General features: G+C 36.4%; 5 protein-coding genes and 2 long non-coding RNA genes across 13 annotated transcripts; 5 read left to right on the top strand and 2 right to left on the bottom strand.

The window, feature by feature from the left end:
• The first annotated feature begins 2,261 nt into the window (after nucleotides 1-2,261).
• On the top strand, nucleotides 2,262-2,745 carry LOC135145010 (uncharacterized). Its single transcript, XR_010283301.1, has 4 exons — nucleotides 2,262-2,329; nucleotides 2,418-2,515; nucleotides 2,572-2,643; nucleotides 2,694-2,745. It is a non-coding gene; the product is annotated as an uncharacterized LOC135145010 (long non-coding RNA).
• Nucleotides 2,746-2,830: 85 nt separating this feature from the next.
• Nucleotides 2,831-4,511, top strand: LOC135145027 (splicing factor ESS-2 homolog). The gene is made up of 10 exons (XM_064077156.1): nucleotides 2,831-2,978; nucleotides 3,047-3,171; nucleotides 3,251-3,391; nucleotides 3,461-3,554; nucleotides 3,612-3,665; nucleotides 3,716-3,790; nucleotides 3,847-3,900; nucleotides 3,966-4,097; nucleotides 4,149-4,283; nucleotides 4,342-4,511. Exons 2-10 carry the CDS (start codon nucleotides 3,079-3,081, stop codon nucleotides 4,458-4,460), a joined length of 897 nt encoding a protein of 298 aa, XP_063933226.1. The 5' UTR covers nucleotides 2,831-2,978; nucleotides 3,047-3,078; the 3' UTR covers nucleotides 4,461-4,511.
• An 88-nt stretch (nucleotides 4,512-4,599) lies between these two features.
• On the bottom strand, nucleotides 4,600-7,804 carry LOC135145026 (protein NEDD1-like). 3 transcript variants are annotated; one of them, XM_064077155.1, is made up of 20 exons: nucleotides 7,722-7,804; nucleotides 7,591-7,668; nucleotides 7,430-7,508; nucleotides 7,290-7,375; nucleotides 7,177-7,217; nucleotides 6,650-6,728; nucleotides 6,488-6,590; nucleotides 6,393-6,430; nucleotides 6,219-6,333; nucleotides 6,055-6,166; nucleotides 5,915-6,003; nucleotides 5,742-5,861; nucleotides 5,602-5,693; nucleotides 5,512-5,545; nucleotides 5,360-5,440; nucleotides 5,079-5,311; nucleotides 4,969-5,023; nucleotides 4,840-4,913; nucleotides 4,746-4,787; nucleotides 4,600-4,693 (listed from the first exon to the last, which is right to left on the bottom strand). In XM_064077155.1, the coding sequence occupies exons 2-20, from the start codon at nucleotides 7,627-7,629 to the stop codon at nucleotides 4,625-4,627; spliced, it is 1,581 nt and encodes a 526-aa protein (XP_063933225.1). In that variant the 5' UTR covers nucleotides 7,630-7,668; nucleotides 7,722-7,804; the 3' UTR covers nucleotides 4,600-4,624. The 3 variants fall into 3 exon arrangements, with proteins under 3 accessions (XP_063933225.1, XP_063933223.1, XP_063933224.1); XM_064077153.1 differs by having other exon boundaries at nucleotides 5,915-6,166; XM_064077154.1 differs by having other exon boundaries at nucleotides 5,079-5,308; nucleotides 5,915-6,166.
• Nucleotides 7,805-14,145: 6,341 nt separating this feature from the next.
• On the bottom strand, nucleotides 14,146-15,575 carry LOC135145033 (uncharacterized). Its single transcript, XM_064077164.1, has 6 exons — nucleotides 15,501-15,575; nucleotides 15,203-15,270; nucleotides 14,967-15,111; nucleotides 14,813-14,878; nucleotides 14,717-14,756; nucleotides 14,146-14,631 (listed from the first exon to the last, which is right to left on the bottom strand). Exons 1-6 carry the CDS (start codon nucleotides 15,559-15,561, stop codon nucleotides 14,214-14,216), a joined length of 798 nt encoding a protein of 265 aa, XP_063933234.1. The 5' UTR covers nucleotides 15,562-15,575; the 3' UTR covers nucleotides 14,146-14,213.
• A 147-nt stretch (nucleotides 15,576-15,722) lies between these two features.
• On the top strand, nucleotides 15,723-19,947 carry LOC135145023 (uncharacterized). Of its 5 annotated transcripts, none has more exons than XM_064077145.1 (17): nucleotides 15,723-15,788; nucleotides 16,008-16,089; nucleotides 16,154-16,260; nucleotides 16,314-16,420; nucleotides 16,470-16,582; nucleotides 17,422-17,548; nucleotides 17,905-18,026; nucleotides 18,077-18,151; nucleotides 18,200-18,319; nucleotides 18,368-18,452; nucleotides 18,509-18,618; nucleotides 18,853-19,316; nucleotides 19,438-19,505; nucleotides 19,570-19,626; nucleotides 19,687-19,753; nucleotides 19,809-19,836; nucleotides 19,891-19,947. In XM_064077145.1, exons 2-12 carry the CDS (start codon nucleotides 16,014-16,016, stop codon nucleotides 18,987-18,989), a joined length of 1,179 nt encoding a protein of 392 aa, XP_063933215.1. In that variant the 5' UTR covers nucleotides 15,723-15,788; nucleotides 16,008-16,013; the 3' UTR covers nucleotides 18,990-19,316; nucleotides 19,438-19,505; nucleotides 19,570-19,626; nucleotides 19,687-19,753; nucleotides 19,809-19,836; nucleotides 19,891-19,947. The 5 variants fall into 5 exon arrangements, with proteins under 5 accessions (XP_063933215.1, XP_063933216.1, XP_063933218.1 ...); XM_064077146.1 differs by having other exon boundaries at nucleotides 19,570-19,633; XM_064077148.1 differs by having other exon boundaries at nucleotides 19,398-19,505.
• Nucleotides 19,948-20,047: 100 nt separating this feature from the next.
• Nucleotides 20,048-21,493, top strand: LOC135145031 (uncharacterized). The gene is made up of 10 exons (XM_064077161.1): nucleotides 20,048-20,144; nucleotides 20,214-20,263; nucleotides 20,327-20,411; nucleotides 20,469-20,580; nucleotides 20,642-20,767; nucleotides 20,838-20,868; nucleotides 20,924-20,980; nucleotides 21,035-21,121; nucleotides 21,216-21,262; nucleotides 21,418-21,493. The coding sequence occupies exons 1-10, from the start codon at nucleotides 20,120-20,122 to the stop codon at nucleotides 21,464-21,466; spliced, it is 669 nt and encodes a 222-aa protein (XP_063933231.1). The 5' UTR covers nucleotides 20,048-20,119; the 3' UTR covers nucleotides 21,467-21,493.
• Nucleotides 21,494-25,964: 4,471 nt separating this feature from the next.
• LOC135145035 (uncharacterized) lies at nucleotides 25,965-26,986 on the top strand. Its single transcript, XR_010283303.1, has 3 exons — nucleotides 25,965-26,235; nucleotides 26,302-26,834; nucleotides 26,902-26,986. It is a non-coding gene; the product is annotated as an uncharacterized LOC135145035 (long non-coding RNA).
• The last annotated feature ends 24 nt before the right edge of the window (nucleotides 26,987-27,010 follow it).

Genomic DNA, 27,010 nt, shown 5'->3' with positions numbered 1-27,010 from the left:
GATTAACTTAAGAACTTTCACATCTCGTTTAACCAAAGGATTTGAAGCCCAATCTGAAGAGACGAAACTTAAAGAAGCTGGCGTGTTTTCATAAGCTTTGGCTCCTAAGACAATAACTTCACCATGTTGAAACAACTGCTTTCCCCCAATAATTCTTAACAATGTCTAAGAAAATTTACAAATGCGTAAAATTGTTAAGTAATATAAGATTTTCCCCAGATGTTTAATTTTTTTATTAAGGGTGATATTTACATAGATAAACTTAACTGTTTTTCCTGTTCCGTTCAGCCCTACGAGCAAGCACCTTTCCCCTAATAATACGTTAAAATTCACCGACTTCAATATTGTTTTAGCTTTAGAGTAAGAAAAGCTTAAGTTTTTAACTTCTACAGCATAATTGGACTGCATTACTCGGTATTTACAAGATAAATGTTTACTAATCTTATTACGGCGAGGACATCCTTTAAAAACACTCGTAAAAACGCACCTCAATTTTGAGGCGACCGACTACTTGGTGAGAGGCGTCAAGGCTTCATAATGTACTAAAAACAAAACTTAAGTGGTTTTGTGGTTCGTTGTTCTTAGCCATTTTTTTTAAAAAACAAGTTTGTGGCTTATATTACAATGTTATCCTATTTTAATGGCTTTCCTTGTACTTCCGTTTATCTTCCTGTGTGCTTAATATAATATATGCTTTTTATAACGGCGAGAAGGTTTCTTATGTTTCTCTTATATAAACGATTTTTTTAGGAAATTTTTAATTTTAGTTAAGATTTACCCGGGAATATTTATAAACTTTTCATTGTTCAGTAAAAAATTCGTAGTCAATTTTTAAAATTTACACTGCTCAAGCCGTCTCCACCCCCCCCTCCCCCGCCTTCTCATTCCTTAGCCCTACTAGGCCCACGAAGTAGGTAATGAACCAAACTCTGCTTTAGTTAACATTCCAACTCTAAATTTTTAAAATTTATAAAAAAGAGTTTTGAGACCTAAGACGTTTTAACTTCATAATTAAGAACAGTTAAAATCGCTCGTCATATTTAGTCGTTAGGTTAAAGTGTTAGATGTAAGAAAAGACCTAGTTTGGGGGAATTAACGTGTTCTTAATAGGTATAATAGCCTTCCATCGAAATTTTTTAGGTTAACGATATTAGTTTGGTATCTTTTTTCGTTAACTAATTATATATAGTGTCCAGATTCTTTTACAACTTATTCTTACTTGGTCAAGGACACCCTTTTAAAAGATATAGTTTGTCAGACAGCGGCTTCAATTCCCGAAGACGATAAAATTGGTGAAGCTTTGAATTGCTTGAAGACACTTATAAGTTAGGAATAGAACTGGAATAAGGTGCTTGCCTAATGCTAGGCAGTCTTGTAGTTTGTTTTATAGCTTAAAGTCATTAACCAAATACTCTTATATTATAATATACGTGAGTGTTAACTGTATATCTTTTATTTTTTGATTTTGTTATTAATTAATATTTTTTTTATTTTGAGTATTTAAGTAGAAACTAGAGTAATATTTATTAGTTATTAAAATACCACAAAGAAACTAGACTTAACCGCTCTAGTTCATAACATCCTTTCTTAATTATTTCTTCTTTTTCACCTTCTTTCTATACGGGAAGACTTCTTTAAAGGTTATAAAAAAGTTAGCACCCAAATCCTTGACTTTCATGCTACCCAGAAAGTATAAGAGGGTCTTAAGATAACATAAGGGCGCGGGCATGAGTCTCGGGCCCGTGTACCATTAACATTTGCTTTATGGAGTGTTCCCTTTTAGGATTCTGCTTATACAGTAGTTAAAACTAGGGAAAAAACTTATTTAAAAAAGTCAATAAAGATAAGTTAATAGTACAAGTATAAAATTAATAATAGTTAAAGATTTGTATACTTGCGAGAATCTTTACTATTAATCTAGTGATATCATCCTACTACTTCTGAACAAATCTCTCCTTGCGATCTAGATAGTATTATCCTTATTTTCACAAAGCCATTTTTGTACAAGCATATGTATAATTTTTAAAAATTTATCATTAGATAATTATCTATTATTTATGTTAGTAACTATAATATATTTAAGTTAGCTGCAACGGAGTTACCTAATTCGTATGAATGAGCTAAGGTAAGCATGGCCTCTGCCGTATGCTTCGATTGGCCCAACTTTTATCAAATAAATTTCCTTCTAATTCTAAAAGTAAACGTGTAATATAGTACGTTGCTTCACACCTTACCACCGACTCTTATTTTTAGAATGGAATCGGAGGAAAGAGTAAACAAAATAAGCTTACAAAACGCTAAAGTGGCTAAAGTTTCGGACTTATTAAAAGTACGCTTCTTTTTAATTTTGATTTATTTTCTATATATACATATACTTTGGTGTTCTTATAGCCTGCTTAAGCTTCTTTCGTTTAAAGGCCTCAGATTTAGAGCCGAGTTTTAACAATTTTTTTTCAAATAAAATTATATTGGACGAGGACACCTACAATGATGCCGTTGGAGAAATTATTGAGAGGTGTTCGCCTTTTATATTTTAATAAGTCTAAAAGTTATAGTTTGTAATATATATAGAGATTTTTTTCCTCACCATAGAAAAATGCGATATCAAAAGGAATATATACAAGCTCAAAAAATGGGAGATAGGTATTTTTTATTATAAATTTTTATTAAAAGTTTCCTTATCTTATCTTAAGCCAGAAAATGCAAGAGCTGATAGCTCAATTTCAATCAGGCTATGAAGGAAACATTGTAACTCCTTTTAAGGCTAGTTCACTTTTCGAGTATATTTTATATATGAACTATTATAATTTTGGTAAAATAGGAGGATTGTACTCCTCTACCCAAAGTGACTACTGAACTTGTTGATAGCGATCCGCCGACTGGCCCTTCTTCGTCTCTGTTAATTGAAGAAGACCTGTTAGTTGGGCAGAAGCCTAATGTGGCCAACGTCTCGCTTAATCAGTTTTTTTCGAATTATGGTGTTTGTTTTAATAGCTTACGTTTGACCTTAATTTACGGCTAAAGATAATTATATAATAACATTTAGTATGCGAAGACGACGCTTCTTTCGAAGTTATAATGGCTAAAGAACGGAAGAAACGTCGAGAAAAGTCTGCTTGGTTATACGATTCTGAGAGATTGGCTATTGAAAGACATGTTAACCCTTTGATTGTTCTTATTGATTAATTTTTCTAATTACCTTTATTTTATTTTATTTTTCCTGTGCATCTTTTATTTTCTGTTATACCAGGCAGGCGAGCGCGAAAAGATTTCTGGGCCTCTTGATCCACTTTTGGGCTACACAGCCAAGAACGCGCTTATGTTTGTCCCGAGTACCAATGAGTCGGTCCACTCGAAGGAAGCGCGACTTAAAATGGCCACCGCCAGGAAGGTGATTGTCAGCTCCCGCTCAGCCCTCTCTTCTTGTTTACCTCCTTTCCTTCCATCGCTCCTCTCTTAGGTTTGTTATGAAAATACACGACTCCTGTACGATCCTTTCAAGGCGCCCCGACCACTGCACAAGGCGGCGAGCCAACTGAAGCTCAATGCAGAGGGTTCCTACATTCTGGTATAGCTGCACTTTATTCTTGTGCCCGACCATCTTTATAAAGATCTCGACTCCGGCACGCTGAAGCCAGACGGAATCGAACGCCAAGTATTAGAAGGTCCCTGCGTTGTCTGCTTATTGCTTCCTCGCTAATACGGCCTGCCTTAGAAAAGTCTGCCTTGCGCTCGCTAGTATCCCCATCTCCTGCTCCACATATTTACGACTCGCCGCTGATGACATGGGGTACTTTCCCAGCAACATCTGCTTTTGTAAACTGCTCATTTTGTGCACTCAATAAGGCTCCATCGAAAACACACCGCTCCGCCTTGATTCGGATGCAAGTTTTTCGTTGGGTATCACTTCATATGTTAACGTTCTACACATTGTACAATGGGGCACTGTGATATCTATTTTTGAGGACCTTCTTTTCAGATGCCGCAAAAGACATCTCGAGAAAAGGCCGAAGAGGAAATACAGGAAAAGGCCTCGCTTGCGAGAAAAAGTGAGTTGAACAAAAGAAGAAGAGGGACTATCGCCACGCCAGTTGCTGGTATGATTATCTCTGTTCTGTTTGTATAATAAGTAAGCTCACTCCCACTAGGGCCTAAAGCCAGGCTGACCGCTAATAGGGCACTTGCTATGACGCCCGCCGCACAGAAGTTAATAAAGACCACGCTGAAGAGGACGGATGGTGCGCTGAGAGCCTCATATACTCCGCAAAGCAGTTCGCATTATAGTATGCTCTTTTTTACATGTCGCTAAGCACACTTTTGTAACCCCGAGACGGTTGCCAGCCCGCACCCCCTCCCGGTTACGACGTGTGGACCCCACCCCCCAGGGAAGCTTGCGCTCTTCCCAGAGCGCTACGCCCAGTCAAACCAAAAGTATTACGGACGATTTACTGGAAATTTAGCATCGCGCATTTAGTAAATGTTATGCTACTGGCGCTGGGGACGCCATTTACAGCTTTCACGGACTATGCCGTGTCTGCAGCTACAAGAAGTTAATTAAATGTTTAATTAAGTTGGCTTATTGGTGCAATTTTTTATATTGGCTCCCATCTGCAAGGCGGCGGCTTCACCAGAAAATATTCCTTTTTAGACGCTCGTTTTCCTCGCGAAGTCGCATGTTTTCCTTCATTAGTTCCTGCAATGACTATATTAGCCGGGTAGGCTTTATAAGTAGTAGAGGAGGAGACCTCGTCAAATCGCTTCGTGTCCAATTTAGACCCAAGTTCGCCCTTTTATATATTACAAACAGAGTGAGAGTGGGAAACATACCAAAAATAATACGGTTTGGGTATAGAATTGCTCAATGATTTCCATGTGAACTGTTTGGATTTCGGCGCGAATAAATTGTTTCATTCCTGCAAGGCGTGTAAGGAAAGAAGCGAGCGAGGGAAGGAGAGGAGCTATCAGTACCCGTAAAATGCTCCTCCAATAATTCTTTCATAGCTTCCAAGGGGAAATGCCTCAGCTAGCGAGAAGTATTAAAAAGAAATACGACCCGAATGCAACAAAATGAAAGGAACCTCGGGATGATTAGACCTCTCTTCCTCGTATTGCACTGACTTACTTTTAGTAGTAGCAGCGTTGTCGAGCGATACTTGCTTAGTGTGCTGGTTATAGTGGGGAGGCGGAGTGTCGGAAGCGCAATCTATAGTAGGGTCTTCAAAATGCACTTTATGCTGCTCCTCTTTTTTTTCAAGTAGAGGATTTTCTTTTATCTGCGGCGATTTTACCTTCTTAATTAGCTGGGCTTCTGCTAATAATACGCTAATTACGACCAGTTATAGCAATTATCAAAATGGACCCTCTAAGACCCGCGGATGATTGAGATGAGATTCTCGAAGAACTTTGCGATTCTCTTTGTTGGCACCTATTATATCCGGCTCTAGCACATGCATAGGAATAATATTTTTTGAAAACGCGGTTGACTTATTGGCTATGCTCACTATTAAATACCCGTCTTGATTGGACTAATACAGTCAAGACCGCCCTTGACCAATAGTATACGTAAATGGTTTTTTTAATTGAACACTCCGATACTTGTACCAAAGTTGACTGGTGAATATTGGACGCCACCAAAGATGCATTGGGCTCAAGTGATTGGAGAGAGTCGAGTTTAATGGGAGATGGCTGCTGTTCTGCGATTGTATTAGCCTACGCGTCAATAGTAGAAGCTGCTTTTATACGCTTTTCAGAGCGCAGAGACGAGACAATCGGCGCTACAATGGAGATGACGGCTCCAGTAAACGCTTCAATGTTACTAATAGCGCTACTCGTCTTCCTAAGATCGTACACAAGGACCCTGCCTGTTGCCAATTACCAGAAATATATGTCCAACACGCACGAAGGCATAAAATACCAGAAGTAGTGCCGGCTATAAAGTAAAGACCATTAGCCGAGTATGTACCGCACGGTAAAGGTGCGTCCGTTTTAATTGTCCCTAAAACGCTACAACGGCAACTTAAGTTCCAATATAACGAAGAAATAAAGATGGTCCACCTCCTGCTCTGAAGAGCGTACATGTGAATGCATTTGTCCAACCCCAAACTGATGAAGTGGTCCCTTTGAAAGGGTGCAAAGCACATGCTAGTGCATGGCGCGTGGTGAAACGCTAGAGGGTTATGCTAGAGAAAGGCGAATGACCAGTGCATGCAGCGGAGTACCGGCCCCATAAATCCGCTGACCCGTGTTGGCGCTCCACACGTCCACTGCGCCGTCGTCGTTGCCAGTGCCCACGTAGGAGGAGTGGAACGGGCTTACTTCTAAGGAGCGGACGCCCTACATTGGAAAAAAAAATTAAGTTCACGTGACGGTCACCCTCAAGGCGCCCGGTAAACCTGAGAACCTGGACGTTGAAAAACTCCTCGCTTTTGGCCTTTAAACAAAATATTCTATAAGTTGGAGTAACGAGGCTCAAACATAGGAAGGCCACCCGAAACAACACTATGAACTATAATTTGGCCGGTTTGACTTCCACTAAACAAGTGTGTGTCGCCCCTGCTAAACCGAACGCTGAAGACTGAACTCTGGTGGCCCTAAAGCAATAAAGCACAACCATCAACGACAGACTTAAAAATGAATAGAAAACAACAACTTCATAAGCCTTAACGGGTGTTTTCGATCTCAAGTTATAAACTTGAACCAGCTTTGAAGTACCACCAGTGACAATAAGCCTGGTCAAAAAAATTTAATTTGAATATATGAAAATTAAAAAACACAGGAAAAAGTACATATAAACGGAATAATAACAAGTATTTGCTAGCAACTGAGTAGGATACGGAGAGCCTTTACGTTATTAAGCCTTCTGCTTATATATAATTCTTTGGCTAGAAGAGTTTCTATGATTATTTCGCAAACACTCGACTTTATATCTAAAGGTATTCTTAACTACTCTCCTCTCAGACCTACATATACTACGACCATTTTCTGCAGAATCAAATTATTTAAGGCACCAATTTCTGTACGCTGAAAAGAAGCGCATAATTTTTTTTTTGCTATAGTTTAAACAATGAAAGGGTGAAAAACGGGAATTCGGTATATACACATAAATTGCAACGACAAGGGGGCATCTAAAGTATTAAAGAACTAGCAGACTTCCAAGAAATTTCTAACTTAACTTACTTTTTAGAGCCATAAGTAAAATCGCAGCTAAGTATATTCTCCTAAAGAAAAGTTCGTTAAAAAAAATAAAAGTTTAGCGTAAAGCAAATGTATAATATATAAAAAAAAATTACTTTTATAACTTGAAGGGAAACAGGTCGCTGCCCATTGAGTTCTGTTATTATAAGAGAGTTATCTGCTGCGCTCAATAAAACTCTTCCTTTAGATGGTTTTCGAAGTAAGAGTTAAATAAAGAACCATATATAGAACGTACCCTTCGAGTCATGTCTAAGACAATTTATAGAAGTTGAATGAGGAGAAAAGGCAGTAAGAAGTTGGGCACCATCAAAAACCTCGAATAAAGTTTAACCACTTTAAACACATAACACTATTTATAATATAATAAAGTTAATAAAACATGCACATTTATAACACCTTTATAGTTTGTTTATCGCAAGCCGTAAAACGAAACATTTTATATACATATCCTGTTAAAAGAAGGCGCTGTCTATTCTAAAGTGAAAATAATAATACACTAATTCAGAAAGGTAATGAAGGAACTCAACTAATTTTTTGTTTTGCACCTCCAAACTAATTCTTTAATAAAATATCACAATGTACTTAAAAGGTCGGCAAATGAGGTGAGTATTATTGGGCGATGCACTAACATACGCGACAGGCTTGCTAAATGTGCAAATTATAGCAAAGAGCGTGCCGGAGACTTGTAATGCGGTCAATACACACTATGACAACTTAACGTCAATGTACTACCACCCCGACTACCTTATGCTTCTCGTGAAGGGTAAGATCTAATCAAAGGTCTTTCCCTTCTCATAATTATAATATTCGGTAAAAGCAGCTATAATAACAGCAACAACCGCAAATTTGGAGGTCACGCTCAAACTAGGGAATGCCTAGAATTTGTCAACAAATATTTTTAATTCACGGCCTCGTTACATTAGCGTACTTTTCTGAAATGCATAAATTCTGAACAAGGGAACATGAAACTTAAAGAATTACGCAAAGTATAAAAATTGATAATTGTATTGAATGCAAACTCACCCCTTTACCAGCGTCACATTCAACTTTTTTCAATTTTTCAACGCACCACCAGGACTGGCAAGGTGCCGCTGATCCTGGTCATATGAAGCATTCAACACCCTCTAATACCAGTGCCAACTCTGCAATAACTCTATCTCGACGCGCTTCTTAGTTAGTTTGTCTATTGGACTTTGCTGTTTACTTTAAAAAAAACGACGAGAAAACAGACAAGACCTTATGTTTGTGGTCTCCGCTTATTTATCCCAAACTGTATTATGTGGTAACTTACACAGCAAAACACCTACCCTTAAAACAGCCGGGCCCAGTTCAGATTGGTCGCATTCTCGAGACGTACGCTGGAGATTGCGAGCTGAGGGAGGGTGCAGTGTTACACAAAAAAAACCTAAAAACCGAATACAACAACAAATAACTCGAATCAATTATAGTTGAGGATTTCAGTTGACGAAAATAGCTGGTTAAATAAAGAAATTTATAGGAAACCAAATAAGAAAATTAGTTTACACTACATTAAATAGATACAATTTACAAAAAAAAAATATATATAAATTTTATTTGTTAGAAACATGCTTTATCCTTTAGCAAAAGTTATGAATACATAATTCTGGCACGTTATATAAATTCATATAGTATTTTAAAATTTTTTATTTTATGCATCTGTAACCTTTTGGTATACCTAAAAAAAGAATTATTATGGCTCTAATTTCCTGGTTAAATGTTTACCTAGGCATTTCATATATTATTTTATTAACTATTACTTCTCACGTAATGAATTTCGTATTGAAAAATAACGAGAATTCTGGTGGACTTTTTAATCGCTCATACTTGTAGGGGCAAGCACGAGGAACTATTTTTCTTAACTTTTATGTCCCAAATAGGAACTTAATTTTTTGTTTGACTTAATAATAAATACCATCCTTCTTGTATTTTGACTTTCTTTGTATTTATTCTTGTAACTCAGTTTATATATTCTTTTTTCCTTAAGTACTTAGACATCTCGATATTTCTTTTTATTTTTGGAGCTTAAAGTTTATTAATACTTTCAAAGAGTGTCTCAATAAGTAGATTTAGAATTATTTTAAAGCATTAAATCTTGGTCGGATTATAACATCAGTTAGTGTTAAAAGCATGTATCCTCAAAATACCTTTATAAATAGTTAAAAAAGTTTCAATTAGCTTAGCAAACTATAAAGGCAAGTGATAAATTTTTACTGGTTAACAGCTAAGCTCCAAGTTTACCTGTCATTTCAAAGCAATATACCAAAAAACTGAAGTATTCCCTAGTAATACTTCCTGATTAGAAACGCGGTCATTAAAGCGACTACTGATACTGAGTTGCGATAAGAAGTTCGGATTAGTATAACATGCAATTATCTCAAGCACTATGCAGGGAATTATGAAATCATTCAAAGGTTCGTGAAGCCATTGCAATTATAGAATGCCTTCTACAACATTTTCAGTGTTTTCAAATAGAGCATGTTCTTAGCTTTAAAGAGGAGTTTGAGAACCTTAAAATGTTAGGGCTGCATCCTTGGAGCAATAAGAAACCGCATTAACGTTCTAAACGGAAGGTTTGAAACCAAGAGAATGAAGTTAACTAGATGACGGGTCGAACACATCACACAATCGAATTGTTGAGGGTCCATATTAGCGTTGACAACCTCTTGGCAAATTATTATTCTCCACCTCCCCTTCCTCCCCCCGACAAAAGTATGAACCACCTGAAGAAGTTGAATGAATACAATCTTGTCAAACTTCTCTTTAAAAGGGGAAATGAAGAATTTAACGGTAGTACTTTGCGTGATTAGATAAAATTAATATCACGGAAATGTTTCACCAGCGAAGGACCCGAAGAGCTTGCAAAACAATCCGAAAGCCGCGAATAAGAATTAGGCGAGAGCTCTTAGTATTTCAACGAGATAAAAAAATTACTAATACAGGCTTGGAAAACAGCCAGTACACATAAAATGGCAAAGAGGCTAACTACAAAGGAAATTATGATTATATAAGGTTAATCCTATTGGCCTATATGTCAAAGAAGCTGCTCTTTATAATTTCTGGCTTCAAAAATTGAAAATTTTGTAACGAATCAGCGTGGAGATTCGCCTCCTGAGAAAATTATTTTTGTCACTTAGCAGAAGTCAAAAGGTTGCTATTACCTGACCACTTCTTTCTACGCAATAATGGCGCTACATTTTTAGGGCGTGATGGATTTATTATTAGATCGAGGAAACTCATTTGCGTTTCCTGTACCTAAGGGAACCTAGGCAGAAATTTGTAAAAAAGAGAAAATCACTTTGCTTATTATGATAGACGTTAAACCGAACCTTAATATTGGTCATTTATAACCTCAACGTAGTGTGCAAAAAAACGATAGTTGTGAAGTTATTCCTATCGCTTCTAAATCTACAGCAACGGCGAAATTCTTTAGAATTTTCTAACTGAATTCTTGAATATAGCTACGCCGTTAAGCATATACACCCATTAAAAGAAGAGTTTACAAATAAATTTTTGGAGATATTAGCATGTTCCCGGTTGCACAATCCAGTAGTAAAACGATAATTTATACAGCAAAAATATACACTTTTTAGGGCCGAAGCTATTTTGACCATGCCGCATTCACTATAAAAATATATTATAAAAGCGGGTGATAATTTGACCAGATCATACCGAGGATAGATCCACTCTACATGTTTACAACTCCTAGGTTTTTACGAGCCAACCCCCGTATAAAGACAATACTGGGTTCCACATTAATGCTTGCGAAGTTGTGTGCACAGCTATAACCAAGGAATTAAAAGGTTGTGCCGGAGGGGTTTTAAGATAATTGGTGACATTTTATAAATGTCCCTAATTTTTATAAGCAATCCAAATCTAATTTATCAGCTCATTTGAACGTTTAATAATTAATAACCCCAGCCTGAAAACCCAACTAACGGGCGTACAAGACCTGGTTACGAAAAGTTGTTGTTCAATGCCCGAGAGCAAACCAGGAAGCCTTAATATCAGAGTAAAGAAAGTCTTTAGTAAACAGCACTTAAAGCCTTGGACCGAGTTGGTACTTACAAAATTACTAATTTCCTGGGGGTAAAGCTATTAGAACAACCACAAAAATACCAATTAAGGCAGACGGAAAGCTTATTAAACCCAGGTTGGGTGTATATATCGAGGGCCTAATAATAAATCAACTAAGGCGGCTGTAAAAACTTATATGTGCATACTGGCATGGATTACACGATATATTTTAAATGTTCGCGTCCTTAGGGTATAAAAGTCCACGTTTAAAACAAGTTCAAGCATTAATCGGTACAAAACAAGCCGAATTACAAAATTCCATCGCCTTGTACACAAGCCAATTGGAAAACGAGTTAGTTATATCTGTAAATCACCGAGGAAACTCCTCTATGTAGATGACTTTGAAGTGTAAACTAAAAACGAGTCGAGTTGAATTCTTTTTAAACAATGAATAAAATTGATAGAATTAAGGCCCCCAACTTTGTCTTCAGCTTGACCCTTTCTTTAAGAAAAAAAAAATTTTAGTTCACACAATGAAAGGTCACGTTGACTCTCTATTAGAGTACAACATTAAAGGTTGCAAACCAGTATATCATCCTATGTGCACTGTGACACTGAAAAAGGTTGAAATCACCTGCAAAGCGTTACCCATAAGTTAGTCGGTTAGGATCCCCATTATACTTAGTTGTCGATTGATAAATTTTCGTGGAATCTTAACTCTGAGATGGAGCATGAAGAGTTAGCATAAAGTAAACTTAGCAAATGTATTTAGTTTCAACGTATGACCTTGAAGAGGATCGCAAGCTCCATTTTACTACAATGTTTTATAAAAATACATAAACAAGGTTATGAGAGAATGCCACCTGCTCTCAGACCTATTGTGGCATATTGTCACAATCTTATAGCAGTTCTTGTTTTCACATGAAGAACGTAATTTGTTTAAGGAGAAAAAGAAGGTTTGTGAAATTTTTATTTAAGGGCTTTGAGCCGAGTGTCGTCCCTTATCTTTTATAACGGACTAAAAACCCAGTAACGGGGCATCGCATTTTAGAGGGATGAAATTTTTGCGTTAATAGGCAGTTTCTAGTAGCCGATATGTTTGCGAATATCTCAAGACATGCACATAAGGATTTAACAAAATAGGGTGTGGTGGTGGAAATTTCGTGCAAATAGCTGGTAAACAGCAGTGGCAGGAGTGGAGGTCCTTGTGGAACGCCAGCTATAAAAGCTACCAAAAAAGTTCTTTTATTAAGGAAAATTAATGACAATAAAAGTTTAATAAGTTATCGATCTAAGTCATTATTGCCAAACTTTGTTAAAGACTTATTTAACATTCAAAAACACAACTATCGTTCCTTTTACTAATAAATTCATTTCATTCCGTTTCTATTGAATATGCACCTAACCGCTCGTGCCTTATAAAGCCACCATGCAATAGTAAAAGATGGTGTAGTAAAGTTTTTAGATTGCAACTTAGCAAAAATTAGTGCCAATTCTTGAAAAAACAGACCTTGCAATGTTATAAACAAGGTAGAAGTAATAAAATATTTCTACCACTACTTTTATTTATAACAAATAATTCGCAATTATTTACTTGCACTAGAGCAACTGAACTCCTCCTCTTTGTTAAAGTTCCCGCCACAAAAGAAAGTGGATGGTCACCTAAAGGTGATTTAGACAATGGCATATCAGGGTCTAAAGTTCTAACAACTCAAGTAATTCAGTCCCTTCCTAGGCCTAAACGACTATTTACTTAATAAATTTAACTTTAACTTGAGATTCTGAATTTTATTTATATATATTATTATTTTAAAGTAGCTCCTATATTAGTTCCTAATTCTGTTTCGCGGTAATACCTTACGACTATATGGTAGCGTAAATAGTCTATTTTTGGAATTGTTCAAGCTACATTTCCCCTGAAAGGTTCTGCTATTTGTTAACAAAAATCTTTGTATACTAACCGCAGAAGTGTCTTTTGCTTGCTGCGGTGTTGATCCTCTGATTTGGCAGCTATTATTACCCTTTCTACCATCACAAGCATTAAGTAACCTACCTTTATCCTTTTAAACTTGCTATTAACTTTTCCCAAAATTAAAAACAGGAAATCTAACAAAATTGCAAGAACGATATCCAAGATGCAGTAGGCGCGTAATGTATAAAGCTTTCTTAACCGGTAGTAAGTAATTTTACATGCAAGTGTCTTTTTTATAGTTATTGCGGCCGTCTCTTGATGTAGTACAGCAACTAGTAAAAAATAAAAAAAATTCTTCGCCTTTAAATAACACAAGTTTGCTTTTCATAAGTAAAAAACTGTATTAACAAAAAAAATATTGCTTGAATTGTATTTATCTTGGTAAGTAGGTTTAAAATAATGTCACAAAAAGTACTTTTTAGGTCATTGTATTGCTCGAAAGTGATTTTATATACTTCATTCCTCTTACAAAATCAAATATAACGCCACTGAGTGTTGAATTAACTTTTTAAGCAATCTAATTTAGGGGGGGGAGAGCAATTTACAGTTGTGCCTGCTCTTTTTACAAGGAAATGGCTTTGCATATATTTTCGGATGTATGGCTTTTTATAAGCGTACGAACACCGACGGATACTTGTTTTACCCTTATAGCTTACGCTAATTGGTGACAGTGCATTCTTGGTTTTTTAAGAGGCGACAATTTTGATTCGCTTGGAGTGAGTAAAAAGATTTAATGGTCTTGTTTGCAAAACTTATTAATTTTTGTATTATTTTTAGTGAAATAAAAATTTATGGTACCGAAATTTTATTTTTAAGGACTAAGCTTGCTGTGCTCTTTATGGCAAGAAATAAAGTTAACCCAGTGATTTGGCTTTCGACCAATCTAAAGCTCCCTTGTGCTACTCTGCTTTGAAACTTTTTATTTATTAAAGTCTTACATTTATTACAAAACAAACCAATAAAAAATAATTAAAAGTATCATATATTTATAACTCGTCCATCTGCTTGATTTTTATCTCCCGCCTTTCATGACTGCTATACAGCGCAAGCTCACAAATGCTTCGCGGCGCCTTGCAAGTTCCTCCATTGTCCTTTCCGCCGGTAAACAAATACCCGGAAGGGAAATAAATCTATTATTCTCTTCACCTCTCTCTAGTGAGAGACTTGAACTATTATTTAACTTATCAACTTCCCCCTCACCCTCGTGAGAGTTTTCCTTTAGTTCATCTTGAAGCGATTTTTGAGGCCCCTTGCAATTCTCCTCTGGCTCGTCTACTTCAAATGTAGCGCCGAGAGGTCGAACATAGACGTCGTCTTTCCCAAGTTGTAAGCTGCTGAAAGATTGTGATATATCATCAGTCTCGCTTCTTGGGCCTTCTGTTTCGCCTTCCCTCGCTCTAATGTAGCTCGAACTAGAAGTAGTAGCAAGGCTGCACGGTAGGTCCCGTGAAAATAAATTACATTAAAAATAGAAAAAACTTCTTAGTAGTACTCTTCTGTATGGATATATAAAACCTCCTTTCGCTTGTCTGGCTAGGAGAAGCAGTTTCGTATTCTTTATTTTATGACAGAGTTACTAATAGAATTATATATATATTTTTTATTAATAACCCGGCTCAAATAAGTCGCTCTCTATTATATCAACTGAGCCTAGGATATCCTCCTCCTTGATGTTTTCTGACGATTATTTTAAATTCTTTCTCAATTAATCAGTTTTACCTTAATATACATACAAGAAGGCACTGAGGCGCATATATATATTTACCATAGTTTGAGCGTTTTCGTAAAGCGGAAGTTCGCCTAAATAGCGAAAATTTTCCTTGACTCTGCGAATGCTCTTTTCTCTTTGCCTTATTTAAATGTTCAGTCCCCTTCGAGTATATTTCCTTTCTTATATTAAAGCTAAGAGACTTTTTTAAAACAAATAATCATGATTAACGGATCAAAACAATAATAAATAACTTTATTACTTAAAAGGTTAAACTGCAATAAAAAAAAAACCTTTTTTCTACTACAACTGTTTTGTTGGCTCTCAAAGTCCTGATTCGGATTGGACAAAGTTCGTAAACCTGACAAAGAAATTGTATTGTTAATGTAAACAGCAATACTTTTTAGATTAAAGTAAAGAAAGCATTTTTCTATAAGCTTTTTAACTTCTTTTCATCTTAATTAAGGGCACTAAATAAAAGTAAGAATATAGAAGTAGTAGAAAAAGTAAACAATGTATTTTAAATGTTTTAGACACGAAGGGGTGGAAATAGAATTTTTTTCTAGTTTAGTGAGAAGGAATGATAAAAACCTTTTTTGAAAGAGAAAGATTTTCCCCAGTTATGTTTTTCTTCCCTATTACTGTGAGACATGGGCTTCTCTATAAGTATCAAACCTATATTCTCTCATCTACAGCTAAAAAAAGGCGCCGAAAAGCAAGAAGAAAGCCCGTTTAAGTTGATTAGCAATTTCCTTTTTTGGACAGTTCAACTAAAAACAATCTCCCATTATGGTCTAGGGAAATTCCTAGGTATCCATCTTTCTTCTTACCTTTTGGCACCTAGAAAACGTAGAATAATATAAAAAAATAATTAAGCAGGTAAGTAGTTTTCCATGTCTTAAAGTTATATGATAATAGTAAACTAATATTTTTATTCATTAGAACATTTAGGTGTATAAAAACAAAGTTAAGTAACGAAGCCTTAGTTTTTTTAATAGTTTTATACCTATTTTGAGTTTCGTAAAAAGCCACTAAACAAACTCTTTAAAGTTGATTTATACGATCATAAACAAAATATAAAAACCAAGATTTCACCAGATCTACATGAGTAGCACGGACAGGAAATCAGTCGTAAAAAAGCAAACCTCTGAACTCGAATTCCAAGAAGTTTTAGCTTCAGGTATTATTAGTATTCTTGTTATTATAATAAATTTCTTTTTCTTAGATAAAATTAATTTTTTTAGGCCTTCTGCTTGGTGAAGTTAATAATTTCTGTAGAGTATACGACATAATTGGAAAGGGCTCCTTTGGAGAAGTTAAAAAGGGGTGTCTTAAAGGCACCAAAGAATTGGTTTTTTAGTAATAATAACCTGGAGATGTAAGTAACTTTTTTCCACAAAAAAGGTTGCCTTGAAGTTTATTTCAAAAAAGCAAGCTGTTAGCTTTAAGGTTGACTTAACGCTTGAAAGCAGGATTTTAAGGAAGCTCGGACACCATCCAAATATTATACGGTTTATTTATTAAAAAAAAAAATTAATTCTTTCACAAAGATTTGAAAAGATACATTGGATTATATGAATCTGAAGATAAACTTCATTACGTTATTGCTACTGAATTCGCAGCAGGTAGGGATCTGCTTTCGAGAATAACATTTGAGAATTTTGGAATAGAAGGTTTTAACTATATGTAACGTATATTTTAAGCCCAAGAATTTTAAAGATGAATTCACTAGCAATAGAAAGCGCAGTTTAACCTTTATTTTTTTTTCATTTGGGGCTTTTAAATACTAACAACGGTTATGAAAAGATAGCGTAATATATATAAATAGCTTTAGGTGGATGTAATATATTGGTAAGGTCCTGTTAGTCACAGACGCCCAACCTCACATATGCTGTACCGTATTATGAAAATCGTGTAAGACTTACGGCAACAGTTTAAGTGTAATTAAATTTATCGACAATTTGAAAATGTACGGGTACGGCTATATACATTAAAGTGACTGGCGCAGACTCTATAGAGAGGCGCCTGCTTAATTTAGTTTGGACTCGGGCACGCCTAGAAGAACAAGACTTGCCGTATTGTTGAACCTTGCTTTACAAGACTATCTTAATTTATTTTTGTAGTGGATGAACGAAACATGTGTAAGTTAAAGAATTGCCTTTAAACAAATAAAAGTAGTAGGTAAGACAAGAAAAATTAAAAAAACTTTTTTTCATGGTAGGCTTTTAAAGCCCAGGATCAAGGTCCATGTCCTCACTTCATTTTTTTAGATTAATACTATTTAACCTAATTTGGTAGTAAAAAGTATTTCTTAAACTTACGGTGTTCGCGAAAAATGTTTTAGTAATGTAAATTTACTTTGTAAATCATTAAAAAAAAGTACGTATTCTTTTTTTATCATACTTTGTCACGAAGAAATAAGTCACGTCCAATTTTTAAAGGCGAGAAGGAAAATACTACTAAAGTTTGCTATTATTGAATTACTTATAGCCATGTGTGTTTAACGCTGTAGTGCACGCTAAATACTCGGAAGCGGAGTTGGCGCTCATCTTCTTTCAGGTCCTTTGTGCTGTTCATCATTGCCATAGGCATAACGTCATTCACGGGGACATCAAGACCCAAAATATACTATGTACAGAGTACGCTGTTTGTAAATAGTTTATTAACCCTTGACTTAGCTCTCTGCCCTTTATTAATTTTGTTAAATAACTACAACTTATAATATGGAATATATTGTTACTAGTAAACAGAACTACAATTCTTAGCATATTACCACTTTTTTATGGCCTATAATTTTCTTATCGAACTAAAGCACTGCACAACTCTGCTCCTAGCTTTTTATTTACTGAAACCTCACTTATTATAGCTGAATACTATTTTACCTTTAGAGAAGCCTATTACAGTAATTTACCCTTGACTCTTTAGAATTCTACCACATTTTATAGATCATCTTTTATTAAAAAAATTTTTTACTGTTATTATTGCTACTATAAAGCTCTAAAAGAAAAAAAACATTTGAAGCGTCCGTTAAACAAATAAAGGAGACACCACTCAAATTGGCCGATTTTGGTGAGGCTGTGTTTTGCACGCCACCATCCAAAGTGGTTGGGGGGGGCGGTATTCCCTTCTACTTTTAACTTTTGTGTTAATAAGCTCGGCTTTCACAGGAACGTACGTGTATATGAGCCCTGAAAGGCTTAAAAAGGAAACTTACTCATTTTCCTCGGATATATGGAGCTTGGGTACAAATATAGATTACTCACAAGCACAAAGTTGCAAAAATTTAATAGGGGTTGTCTTGTGGGAACTTGCTAGTGGCGAGGTCCCTTGGTGCGGCTCAACAAATGTAGCTGTCTTGCAAAGTATGCAGGACTATCCGCTCACGAGAGCTTCATCTCCCTTAAAATCTGGTAGTTGAGTTTGACTTTTTTCTCACTATCTGCTACATCCTTCATTAGAGGAAGGTTACGATCTTTTGATAAAAATATTCAACACGGATGAGGACAAGCGACCCACCGCCCATCAGCTCTTCAGCCATTCATGGTGTACCCCTTGCCTTACATATAGATTTCAAAGTAAGACTGCCACCGACACTGCAGGGTCTCGGGTGAGGCTAAGGCTACTTCACCCAATAAAGATATTATTACCGAAATAAAAAGTTCCCTAACGTTAAGGCGGTTCAGAGCACTGGCTAGAGGCATGATTGCAAGTAGACGAATGCACTGATTACATACCTTTTAGAACTATGACCATTTATTGTTTGTTCATGAGTGTCATGATGGTCTATTTTATAATCTTAATAGCCAGAAATTGGGTCAGTAACCAAAAAAACTTGATAAATTGTTAACACATTAAACAAGTTGTATATGTTTATATATTAACTTATTCTTTAATGTTTAACAAAAGAAAGTTAAAAATTATATTTCAATACGTGATCTTCGAGGCAACAGGATGTTCCGAATGGGAGTTCTCACGTCCTCCAAGCAAACTTTTAACAAGTTATCAAGCTTGATTAATTCTCCTGACGACTTAAAAAAATTGTCGAAGCAAATGTTTTTCCGTTCACATGGTTGCCTTTGATTAGTGTTATAGCCCACCGTTTAAAGCCGGTCTTTATTAATACCTTTGTTGCTGCCCCGTGCTGGTTGCAAACTTAGGTTAAAAAATATTTGGTTGGAAGTCTTTAACCAATATTTTTGCTATATGCTTAATATGAGATTAAAGCGGAGGCCTAAATTGTCATCATTCCTCTATATTTTGCTAAGCAGAGCAACCTGCACAGCATTAGCTCTGCTTCTTATTGAAATTAAACCTCTAAATGCAACACTTTACCTTTGTCCTATACACTATTAGGACATGTGAATATTAATTATAAAGCATTCATGGCTTCACTTGTCACTGTATTGGGTAACTATAAGTATATTGTATTTAAAACCAGAAAATTAACAGAAAGCAACAAAACCTTTTAATTTTTTTTTTCCTACTAAGCCCTTTTAGCTGCTATTTATAATGAAAATTGTTCGATTAGCGCCCCCTACTACCGAGAACGTTGACTCTCCTATCCGCAAAGCCAGGCGGTCTAGCCTCTACGCAAAGGTGGTAATTTCTTTTAAGGTTACTGCTCGACACTGATTTTGCTCTCTCGCTCTGCTGCGCCTAGTTGCTCAGCCCCCGGTTAGAGCCTCGTTCATGGAGTTCTCGTCGAATGTCTGCTGCAGTTATTGGTTACATAAAGATTTCCCGGCTAACTTTCGATTGACACTTTCTCCTACTTCAGCCAGCTTACCCTCGGGGGGCTTCTCAACTGTTAAGAAAAATGCAAAAGCAAGTGACTCCCAAGTCCCGTACCTCTGCTTTGTTGAGCTTTCTTTGTAAAAATATTAAAGCCCTTTTTGACAGCTATGAAATTTCTGAACCTTTCTCTAAAGTACATAAGCAAATATTTAATAAATTAATATGGCTCTCAATTTCTTTTTCTTAGCACAAGGAAATATACAATGATTATATTAAAACATTTGAGAGACTATTCGAGCACCTTCCCGAGCTTAAATATTTTGGTTTTATTCTTTTCATCTTAACAATATACAAGAGTTTTTTGATTACGACATAACAACCGTTATGGAGCGTTTTATTACATTGTGTATTTCACTGTTTTCTTGTAAGGCCTGGAGGGATTCGAGAAAGACTCTATAAACATCATCAGCTTTTGCATGTTACTTGCGGCAGCGCTGCCTGGTAGATGATTTTTTCCAGAAAGTTAGTGCTGAAGATGTTTATAAGTACCAACTATCTTTCTAACCTAAGGACTCTATGAAGAGAAACTGGCTATTGCATTCCAGTTGATCGACCTTAAAGTAAACTTTTAATGACTAGTGCTTAGGAAGTTGTAGTTTTGCTATAATATTGCATAACATCAGAATACGGGTTATATTCTAAAAGCGGAGTTTGTAATGGTTGCCTTGGCTATGTCTTTTACGACTGATAGCAAAGAAAGCTTGAGAGGTGAATACTAAATGTAATTATATTGCTCTATTACTAAATACCATTATTTCCCTGCAGCCGAGCTTATTGAAGTTTTCCAGTTACATGCGACAGACGGCAGAATGACTTGCGACCAGTTTATCTCTGCGGCCTTGAAATTGCAAAGCCTATCTTCATATCTTGAGAGATGGTAGCGTGCTTGTAACACCAATTTTTTTCGTATAACTTATCTCACCTGTCATCACACTTAGCGTAGTTATGCTGAATGAGGGCCCCAACATTACTGAAACCGAGTATGACCACGTAAAGAGATTCAAGCGGGGTTGGATGGTAGTAAAAACGAAAGAGCTGGGCCTGCTAACAAAAAACTTTACAAAGTATTATACTAAAATATTATAGAAAGAATCTTCATCTTGTTATTTACTGATACCCTCTATGCCCTTCAAGCTGGAGAAATTTTTATTTAGTGGTGCAGGAGGTAACTTTTAATGCGGGGATATAGGCTCTATTGCCTTATTACAATGCGCCTTTAGAGTAGACTTATGGGGTACCACACGTATGAGAGCTACGCTGTACGAGGACCTCCTTCCGTAAAAATTAACTTTTCTTATGACGGTGCTCTTTTATTTCCATCTTTATTGCAGCTATTATTCTTGTTTAGTCCGAAAGTGAAGATAACCTGTCTCCAAGATACCAAGGGGAGGCGCTATCTGGTCCTCAAAAACAAAAAGGTTATTGTGCTTTCCCCTTAAAAACTTATTACGTCCGACTTGTATATTAGCATCTGTATAATTTCTATCCTCTTCTTAAACTTCCTTGCTACAGACCTATTGGTTTCTGGTCGCCAAGAGAGATAAACTAATTTTTGCCTGGTAAACTACTTTGATAAAGAGCCATTTTATTTAGTTTTAAGCCTTGCTGCTAAAAGTTCTTTTAGTGTCATGGGGGCGATGCTTGGGTTTGTTGTTACTATAGTTTAACTAATCATTTCAACTTATTTTATATACTCCTGCAATCTTTATATGAGGTTAAAAATTTTTGAAGACCTCGTTAAGCATGAAAAAGGAATAATTTAGAAAAAAAATCTCGTATTTAAATTATTACACTCTTCTGCGTTATGTAAAAAATATATGAGCTTGTCATTATTAAATAATTTAAAATGCGTTATCTTCGTAGGATTGGTTATGCTTTCTTCCAGCTAATTATTTTCACCTCAAGGATAGCATCCCACTTTAGGCTAAATTACTTAACCGGTTTGTGTAATTTCCCCTTCGGTTTATAATTCTTATGACTGCGTCTTTTAACATTTGTTAGCGGTAAAAATATGTTATTATAGTTAAGCCCAGCCATACATATCAAGCAAGTAACCTCTATGCTCAATGATTGGTTTAATCCTTAAAAATTTTTCCGATGCCTCTATATACATTTCACTTATTGTTAACTTTTGGCCAATAAAGCTATTCTTTGGTCCCCAAGTAAAACTTTAAAACTATGGCTGAGTAAATACTAGCTTTAAAAACTCTTAAAAAAGCTTCTTTCTCTACAATGCAATTTTTTTTACAAATGTTTTAAAGTAATAACTTTTTATTATCATATCGAAAGCAGTTCAATTCCCTTAAGAGTCTTAGTGTGGCATTTGTACCCATGTAAATGAAATATTTTTTAAGTCGAGGTTCATTTTTATATGTTTGGAATAATAAAAGGGTTAATGACAAAGTTTATTTAATTAAGAACTACCAAGATCCACAACAATTTAGTTGTATGCGTAAACTTTAAGAATTTTTGTAAAGAGAGAAAAGATTTAGATCCCATTGTAACATATTATTAGAAAGACCTAAAATGCTTCATGAAAATAAGCTATCATTCTACTGGTAACTATATTTAAACGACTGATGAACTGCATATACTAAGGCATATGGGTGATGCCTTAAAATTTATGTTTTTTTAAAAGCTTTCACCTCAGTTGTATTGACCTATCGTAAGCCCAAAAACGTTCATTATCAGGATAATAAGATAAAAGTAATATCAAGAATCTCAAAAGCCTCCCGTTAGTTGCCTAAGCCCATCTTTAAGAGATCTTTGTAGTGTAATAATAAGGATAATGTTTAAGTAGTAAAAATAAAAAAGTAATGTCCGCGAGGCCATACAATTATAAGAGAGGGTGCAGTAGATTTACTTAATATATATATATATAGATATAAAAATTAAAAAGGAGTCACAGCAAGTGTGAAGTTATGACACAATAAAGTCGAAGGCCTAGGGTCTAGTACTCAGAGCCGCCATCCTAAGCTAATGGCTAAAGTCCGTGCACCCTGGTATGCACTGGTGTCGGAGGGGTGCACAAATTAGGCGGTTGCAGTGTTTTCGGAAGATCGGTCGTAGCATGCCAGTGCCAATACCCTTTAATATTACAGACGTGCCAAGTCTCGTCCTAGACATACAGGACACTGACTCCTACCTCCCAGTGTAGGGTTGCGGTTTACCGAAAGAGATATTCTGCTAGACCCGAGACCTTTAAAAGAGCCGCCCAGCATTGCTGCCAGCCCGCTCTCTCTGACTTGCTTTGTTGAACCTTTTATATTTAAAATTTGTAAATAACTGTTCCTAGTGCTCGATGAGGCCCACAAATTCGAATATTTCGAGTTTTATAGCAACAGTCGTAGTATTTTTAAAGGGAAGGTTATGACATATAATCTGTAAGGATTCTGTGCTGATAACCAAGTGAGCCAAAGTTTTAAAAGTAAAAAATAAATATATAATTAGGTCACAAGCTACAGGACAGCAAATAGAATTTTTCAAATAAATAAATTACCAGAGAACAAGGATCACTATAAGAATACTACAAGTCTTTTTCGCCATGCGCAAGCTTTTTATCTCAGAATTTCAAAGGCAAAGAAAGTAGGTATTCGATGTAATAACATGCGCGCACATGTAATAGGGGGAGCAGAGTACTTAATATTCCCGCTTAGCTGCTCACTACAGTATTTACCATGCTTTCAGCGAGAGAACAGGAGGGAGAACTTTTTGCCGGATAAGCATTCCTTCTTAGTTTTTTTTGACATAGGCGGATGGTCGGTGGGTCAAGCGCAGGTTGCTTAGTCGGAGGGGTTTCAGTACTATCCCAAAAACCTTTGAAAGCCGACACCAGGAGAGGGGGCCGGGGTATTAAACCCGTGAAATCTTGGAAGCAGCGGCTAGGATTGGTGCCAGCCAGGCCTCTCCCAGCATGCCACCTAAGCGGGGGAGTCTTCTAAATTTAATACATATAAAAAGATAATATTTCTGGACTAATGTTTTTAATAAGTCGTTTGAGTAAAAATGCTAAATTCCTTTTTGAAAAGCATAGAGTTTCCATCTCATACAGCTTAATTATGCACTATTAAAAAAAAGGTTTTTGGTTAATCAAGTTTAGCAAACGTCATGATGGTGTTTATCTTAACACTGAATATCGTACGTTCTTTTATTCTTTTCAGTTATCTTGTTTATTCCCTTCAATATAATATCGTTGTAAACAATTAATGCGCCGGTGTAATCTATTAGGCGCTTATCTATATTCGAGGCGTTGTACTTGTTTTGGTCGCTCGCAGAAAAGTGTCTTCAATTCATTAGGCAAGCGATTAATGTAGAATTCAATTTCACGTGTTTTCGTGAGGTGTAGCCCGCCATTGCCAAAGCGCCCTCGAAGTTAACAACAGCAACGTCAAGTAGTGCGAGCGTCTCGCGTAAGGCGGATAATATTAAAAAGGTTGAATCAAAAACTGGGCCCGTCCGTAAAAATTCTGGTGTATCACCTCAGTAACTTCTTTTCCGCGCCCAAAACAAACAGAACTGGAAGATGTTTCGACGATAGTTAGTAAAGATATGAATACATTTTAAAACGGCGATGTCTAATACGTCCCATAACCCTGTCCATGCCACGTGCTTTGTGCACGGTGTCCTAAACCGCGTAGTCCCACTCGTTGGCGAAGATTCGATGGACACGGCTATTCCTAGGTTCCGACATTACAACAACTGAGGAACAACTTATAAAAAGAACGTTAAGATCCGAGCAATATGTGGCTTGCTAGGCCCCTGACTGGTTAAGTTAAATGAAACTCCAACCGCCTCAATGCTTGGCAGGGCTGGCAAAAATACCGCAGTGTTAAAAGCTTTGTCCGACCAAAATAGCTGCGCTTTCACCAGCGATCCTAGCGGTACGTCAAAAAAGTTGCAGAGATTATATGGAACGCTAGGAAGAAGATGAGTCTCACTTATAACACAGATCAATTCCTGCAACTCTTGCTTCCTATTTTTAGAACGTCAGCTGCGTCTCTGAATAGAAGACAGCAGATATGACGAAGCGTTTGTGGTCTAAAATCCATTACAGTCGGATTTCAGACTTTCACCATCTCTAACATTGTTGACAGGTTTGTCGTCAATACTGCAAGCAGTTGTGGAAGCGTTGGTTACGGTTGTTGGATACTATCTTTGTGGTCAAGAGAGAGGTATGAGAAATTGTCAGTTACAGTAAAGGGACTGTTTTTTAAAGCTTTGGTTGAGCAGTTTAGTTGGATGGTCTAGGTCTTCGCGGGTTATGTCTGCGGTATGATAATTGACAGTATGCTCTCCACCGCGATTACCACAAATGGCAGGACTTTCTCATGCTTCTGTGCACGGTGCAGTCAAATGGCCCTCGCCTTATTTAACGCATCGGGGGGCGACGGAGGAGAAATTTGCGCTGTGTCAAAAGACCTGGCAGCGGTGGCATTGTCCGACTCGATTGCTCTTTCGGAGCTCTTTCAACCCTAACCCCTAACTTGAAGATAGAGGACCGTCTTTTAATTTCAACAGCTTTTGTTGATCACAACTCTGTCTATGCACTAACACTAGGGGTAAAGGTCGCTTAGTGCGTTCCACCAGCAGTGTCCCCGTATGGAGAGGTGAGATGTTATGCGTGCGTAAGTTTCTGATGATTTAAACGTCGAGTCGCAAGAGATTCCGTGAAGAATAAACTTTAAAGGCCTGTCCTTTGACAGTTGGTAGGTATAATAAGATGTTTCATCACCCCTAAGCTAAGTGATGGCTCGATACTTGTCTGCTATTGCTGTAAATATTTTAATTTCCTGACGTGTGTTACTAGACTTCGGCAGGTTGTTGTTGCCATTGGCTAACAGAAGTTTTACAAAATGCTTCCACTTCTGTTTTTCGCAGAGAACACAGGCGGAATCTTATTGTTTCGCAAGAAGTGGTGCAGATCCGGAAGCTCCTATGAAACTATTGTGCGCCCCTATCATCATTTTCATTGGATATTATTTTGATAAATGCGTTAATACATGAAAACTTTATAATTTGCGTTTTTAGCACTTAAACAGATATTTTAGACTTCCAACCTTAGAGAGAGGAAGCTGATTCGGTTACTTTCTTTATATAAAGCGCCTATCGCACGTTTCCCCATTTTAAGTTACTTTTGCTTCTGCAATTTTTAAGTTCTGTTTCTTTTTTGCCGTCTTCCTTAAGTTCTATTTCCCCCTGTGTACAGTTTTAATGTAGTTATACAATAACTGCGCTCTTGCTCTTAGATCTTAGCATTAATAACTTTTTTGCTCAAAGTTAATTAGTATACTTTTGTTTTTTTTTCTCATTATATATATTAATTTTAAGTTCACTTTTGGGCGTGGGAGCTTATCACAGTCAGAGAACCTTACGATCTCCAGTATCTTAATAGAAATTGGTTCGAAGTTGCCGGTGGTATTTCAGGCGTTGGGAAAAGTAGTGCCTATCTCTATCTCTAGTTCAAGGCTATTTTCGGGCTCATGAAAAGGCATATCTGTGCCTTTGATAATATTATTTGAAAGAGTATTTAATGGTATTACTAATAATTATACTATTAAGGACCTTCATGATATTTATTATATTCTAATATTTCCATAAGTTAACAATGGATTCCAAAGGTTCAATGTTAAAGGAGAAACAAAAATGTCCACTAACATAGGGACAAGTAATATTTTAACTGTACCCTTGGAGAACCAAACAGGTAAACCTTGTGATCAGCCACCAATGAGTAGTAGCACAAATCACAAAGTATTTTTAACCCATGAGCGTTGTTTATGAGGGCTCAAATGTATATAGGAGTGGTAGATTGAGGTCCCTTCAAGAGAGTGCGAGGCAGCCCACTGGACCTGTTCTCCTTCTCCTACTGTTACGCTTTTACAGCGCTATATAATGAAACTACGCAATAGGAGAGGGCGGAGTAACATATCTTAAAAGAATTACTTTTATATGGCGCAAAGAACGCAAACAGTCGATCCGATTGAGCCCGTATACTTTGTAAAATTTCATACCAACAACCGTTTTAAAAAAATAAACTTTAAATTTTGGATGGATTTGGGGCTAATAACTAAGGAGTATCTTTTAAATTCTCTAGTGGATAAGGATCCGCGCTCATAGCTAACTTATCTTTTTTAGGTGTTATGCTTCTTAAAGTTTGTATACTTTGAAATTTACTGATTTTAATACTTTAATATATAAAAAGAAAACGGGAAACCCCCCTATTAGAACCCTAAAGACCTTTCGGAACCTCAAAGTGAGATGTAACTGTGATTAAGGCTTTGCTTATGAAAAAAGGCAGTTGCTTACGTAAT

Source organism: Zophobas morio, unplaced genomic scaffold (assembly GCF_036711695.1).
Source record: "Zophobas morio isolate AGI-343-1 ecotype UQ-CSIRO unplaced genomic scaffold, CSIRO_AGI_Zmor_V1 ptg000118l, whole genome shotgun sequence".
NCBI classification, from domain to species: domain Eukaryota; kingdom Metazoa; phylum Arthropoda; class Insecta; order Coleoptera; family Tenebrionidae; genus Zophobas; species Zophobas morio.
This window is presented reverse-complemented; position numbering and strand designations above follow the sequence as displayed.

What these genes read in the sequence shown, in the direction of transcription:
- LOC135145023 (XM_064077145.1), top strand. Translation starts at nt 16,014, where the DNA reads ATGAGTAGCACGGACAGGAAATCAGTCGTAAAAAAGCAAACCTCTGAA. An exon ending in CACCATCCAAATATTATACG is followed by an intron (nt 16,421 to 16,469) that starts GTTTATTTATTA and finishes AGATTTGAAAAG; the next exon opens with ATACATTGGATTATATGAAT. An exon ending in CAGCTCTTCAGCCATTCATG is followed by an intron (nt 18,453 to 18,508) that starts GTGTACCCCTTG and finishes CCGACACTGCAG; the next exon opens with GGTCTCGGGTGAGGCTAAGG.
- LOC135145027 (XM_064077156.1), top strand. Translation starts at nt 3,079, where the DNA reads ATGGCTAAAGAACGGAAGAAACGTCGAGAAAAGTCTGCTTGGTTATAC. An exon ending in GACATGTTAACCCTTTGATT is followed by an intron (nt 3,172 to 3,250) that starts GTTCTTATTGAT and finishes CTGTTATACCAG; the next exon opens with GCAGGCGAGCGCGAAAAGAT. An exon ending in TATCGCCACGCCAGTTGCTG is followed by an intron (nt 4,098 to 4,148) that starts GTATGATTATCT and finishes CACTCCCACTAG; the next exon opens with GGCCTAAAGCCAGGCTGACC.
- LOC135145031 (XM_064077161.1), top strand. Translation starts at nt 20,120, where the DNA reads ATGTTACTTGCGGCAGCGCTGCCTG. An exon ending in TCTTCATATCTTGAGAGATG is followed by an intron (nt 20,581 to 20,641) that starts GTAGCGTGCTTG and finishes CATCACACTTAG; the next exon opens with CGTAGTTATGCTGAATGAGG. An exon ending in TTTATTTAGTGGTGCAGGAG is followed by an intron (nt 20,869 to 20,923) that starts GTAACTTTTAAT and finishes ATGCGCCTTTAG; the next exon opens with AGTAGACTTATGGGGTACCA.
- LOC135145026 (XM_064077153.1), bottom strand. Translation starts at nt 7,629, where the DNA reads ATGTTTCGTTTTACGGCTTGCGATAAACAAACTATAAAG. An exon ending in AGAGGTCTAATCATCCCGAG is followed by an intron (nt 5,024 to 5,078) that starts GTTCCTTTCATT and finishes ACTTCTCGCTAG; the next exon opens with CTGAGGCATTTCCCCTTGGA. An exon ending in ACACGAAGCGATTTGACGAG is followed by an intron (nt 4,694 to 4,745) that starts GTCTCCTCCTCT and finishes TAGTCATTGCAG; the next exon opens with GAACTAATGAAGGAAAACAT.
- LOC135145033 (XM_064077164.1), bottom strand. Translation starts at nt 15,561, where the DNA reads ATGTCTCACAGTAATAGGGAAGAAAAACATAACTGGGGAAAATCTTTC. An exon ending in ACGAAAACGCTCAAACTATG is followed by an intron (nt 14,879 to 14,966) that starts GTAAATATATAT and finishes AATAATCGTCAG; the next exon opens with AAAACATCAAGGAGGAGGAT. An exon ending in GAGCGACTTATTTGAGCCGG is followed by an intron (nt 14,757 to 14,812) that starts GTTATTAATAAA and finishes CATAAAATAAAG; the next exon opens with AATACGAAACTGCTTCTCCT.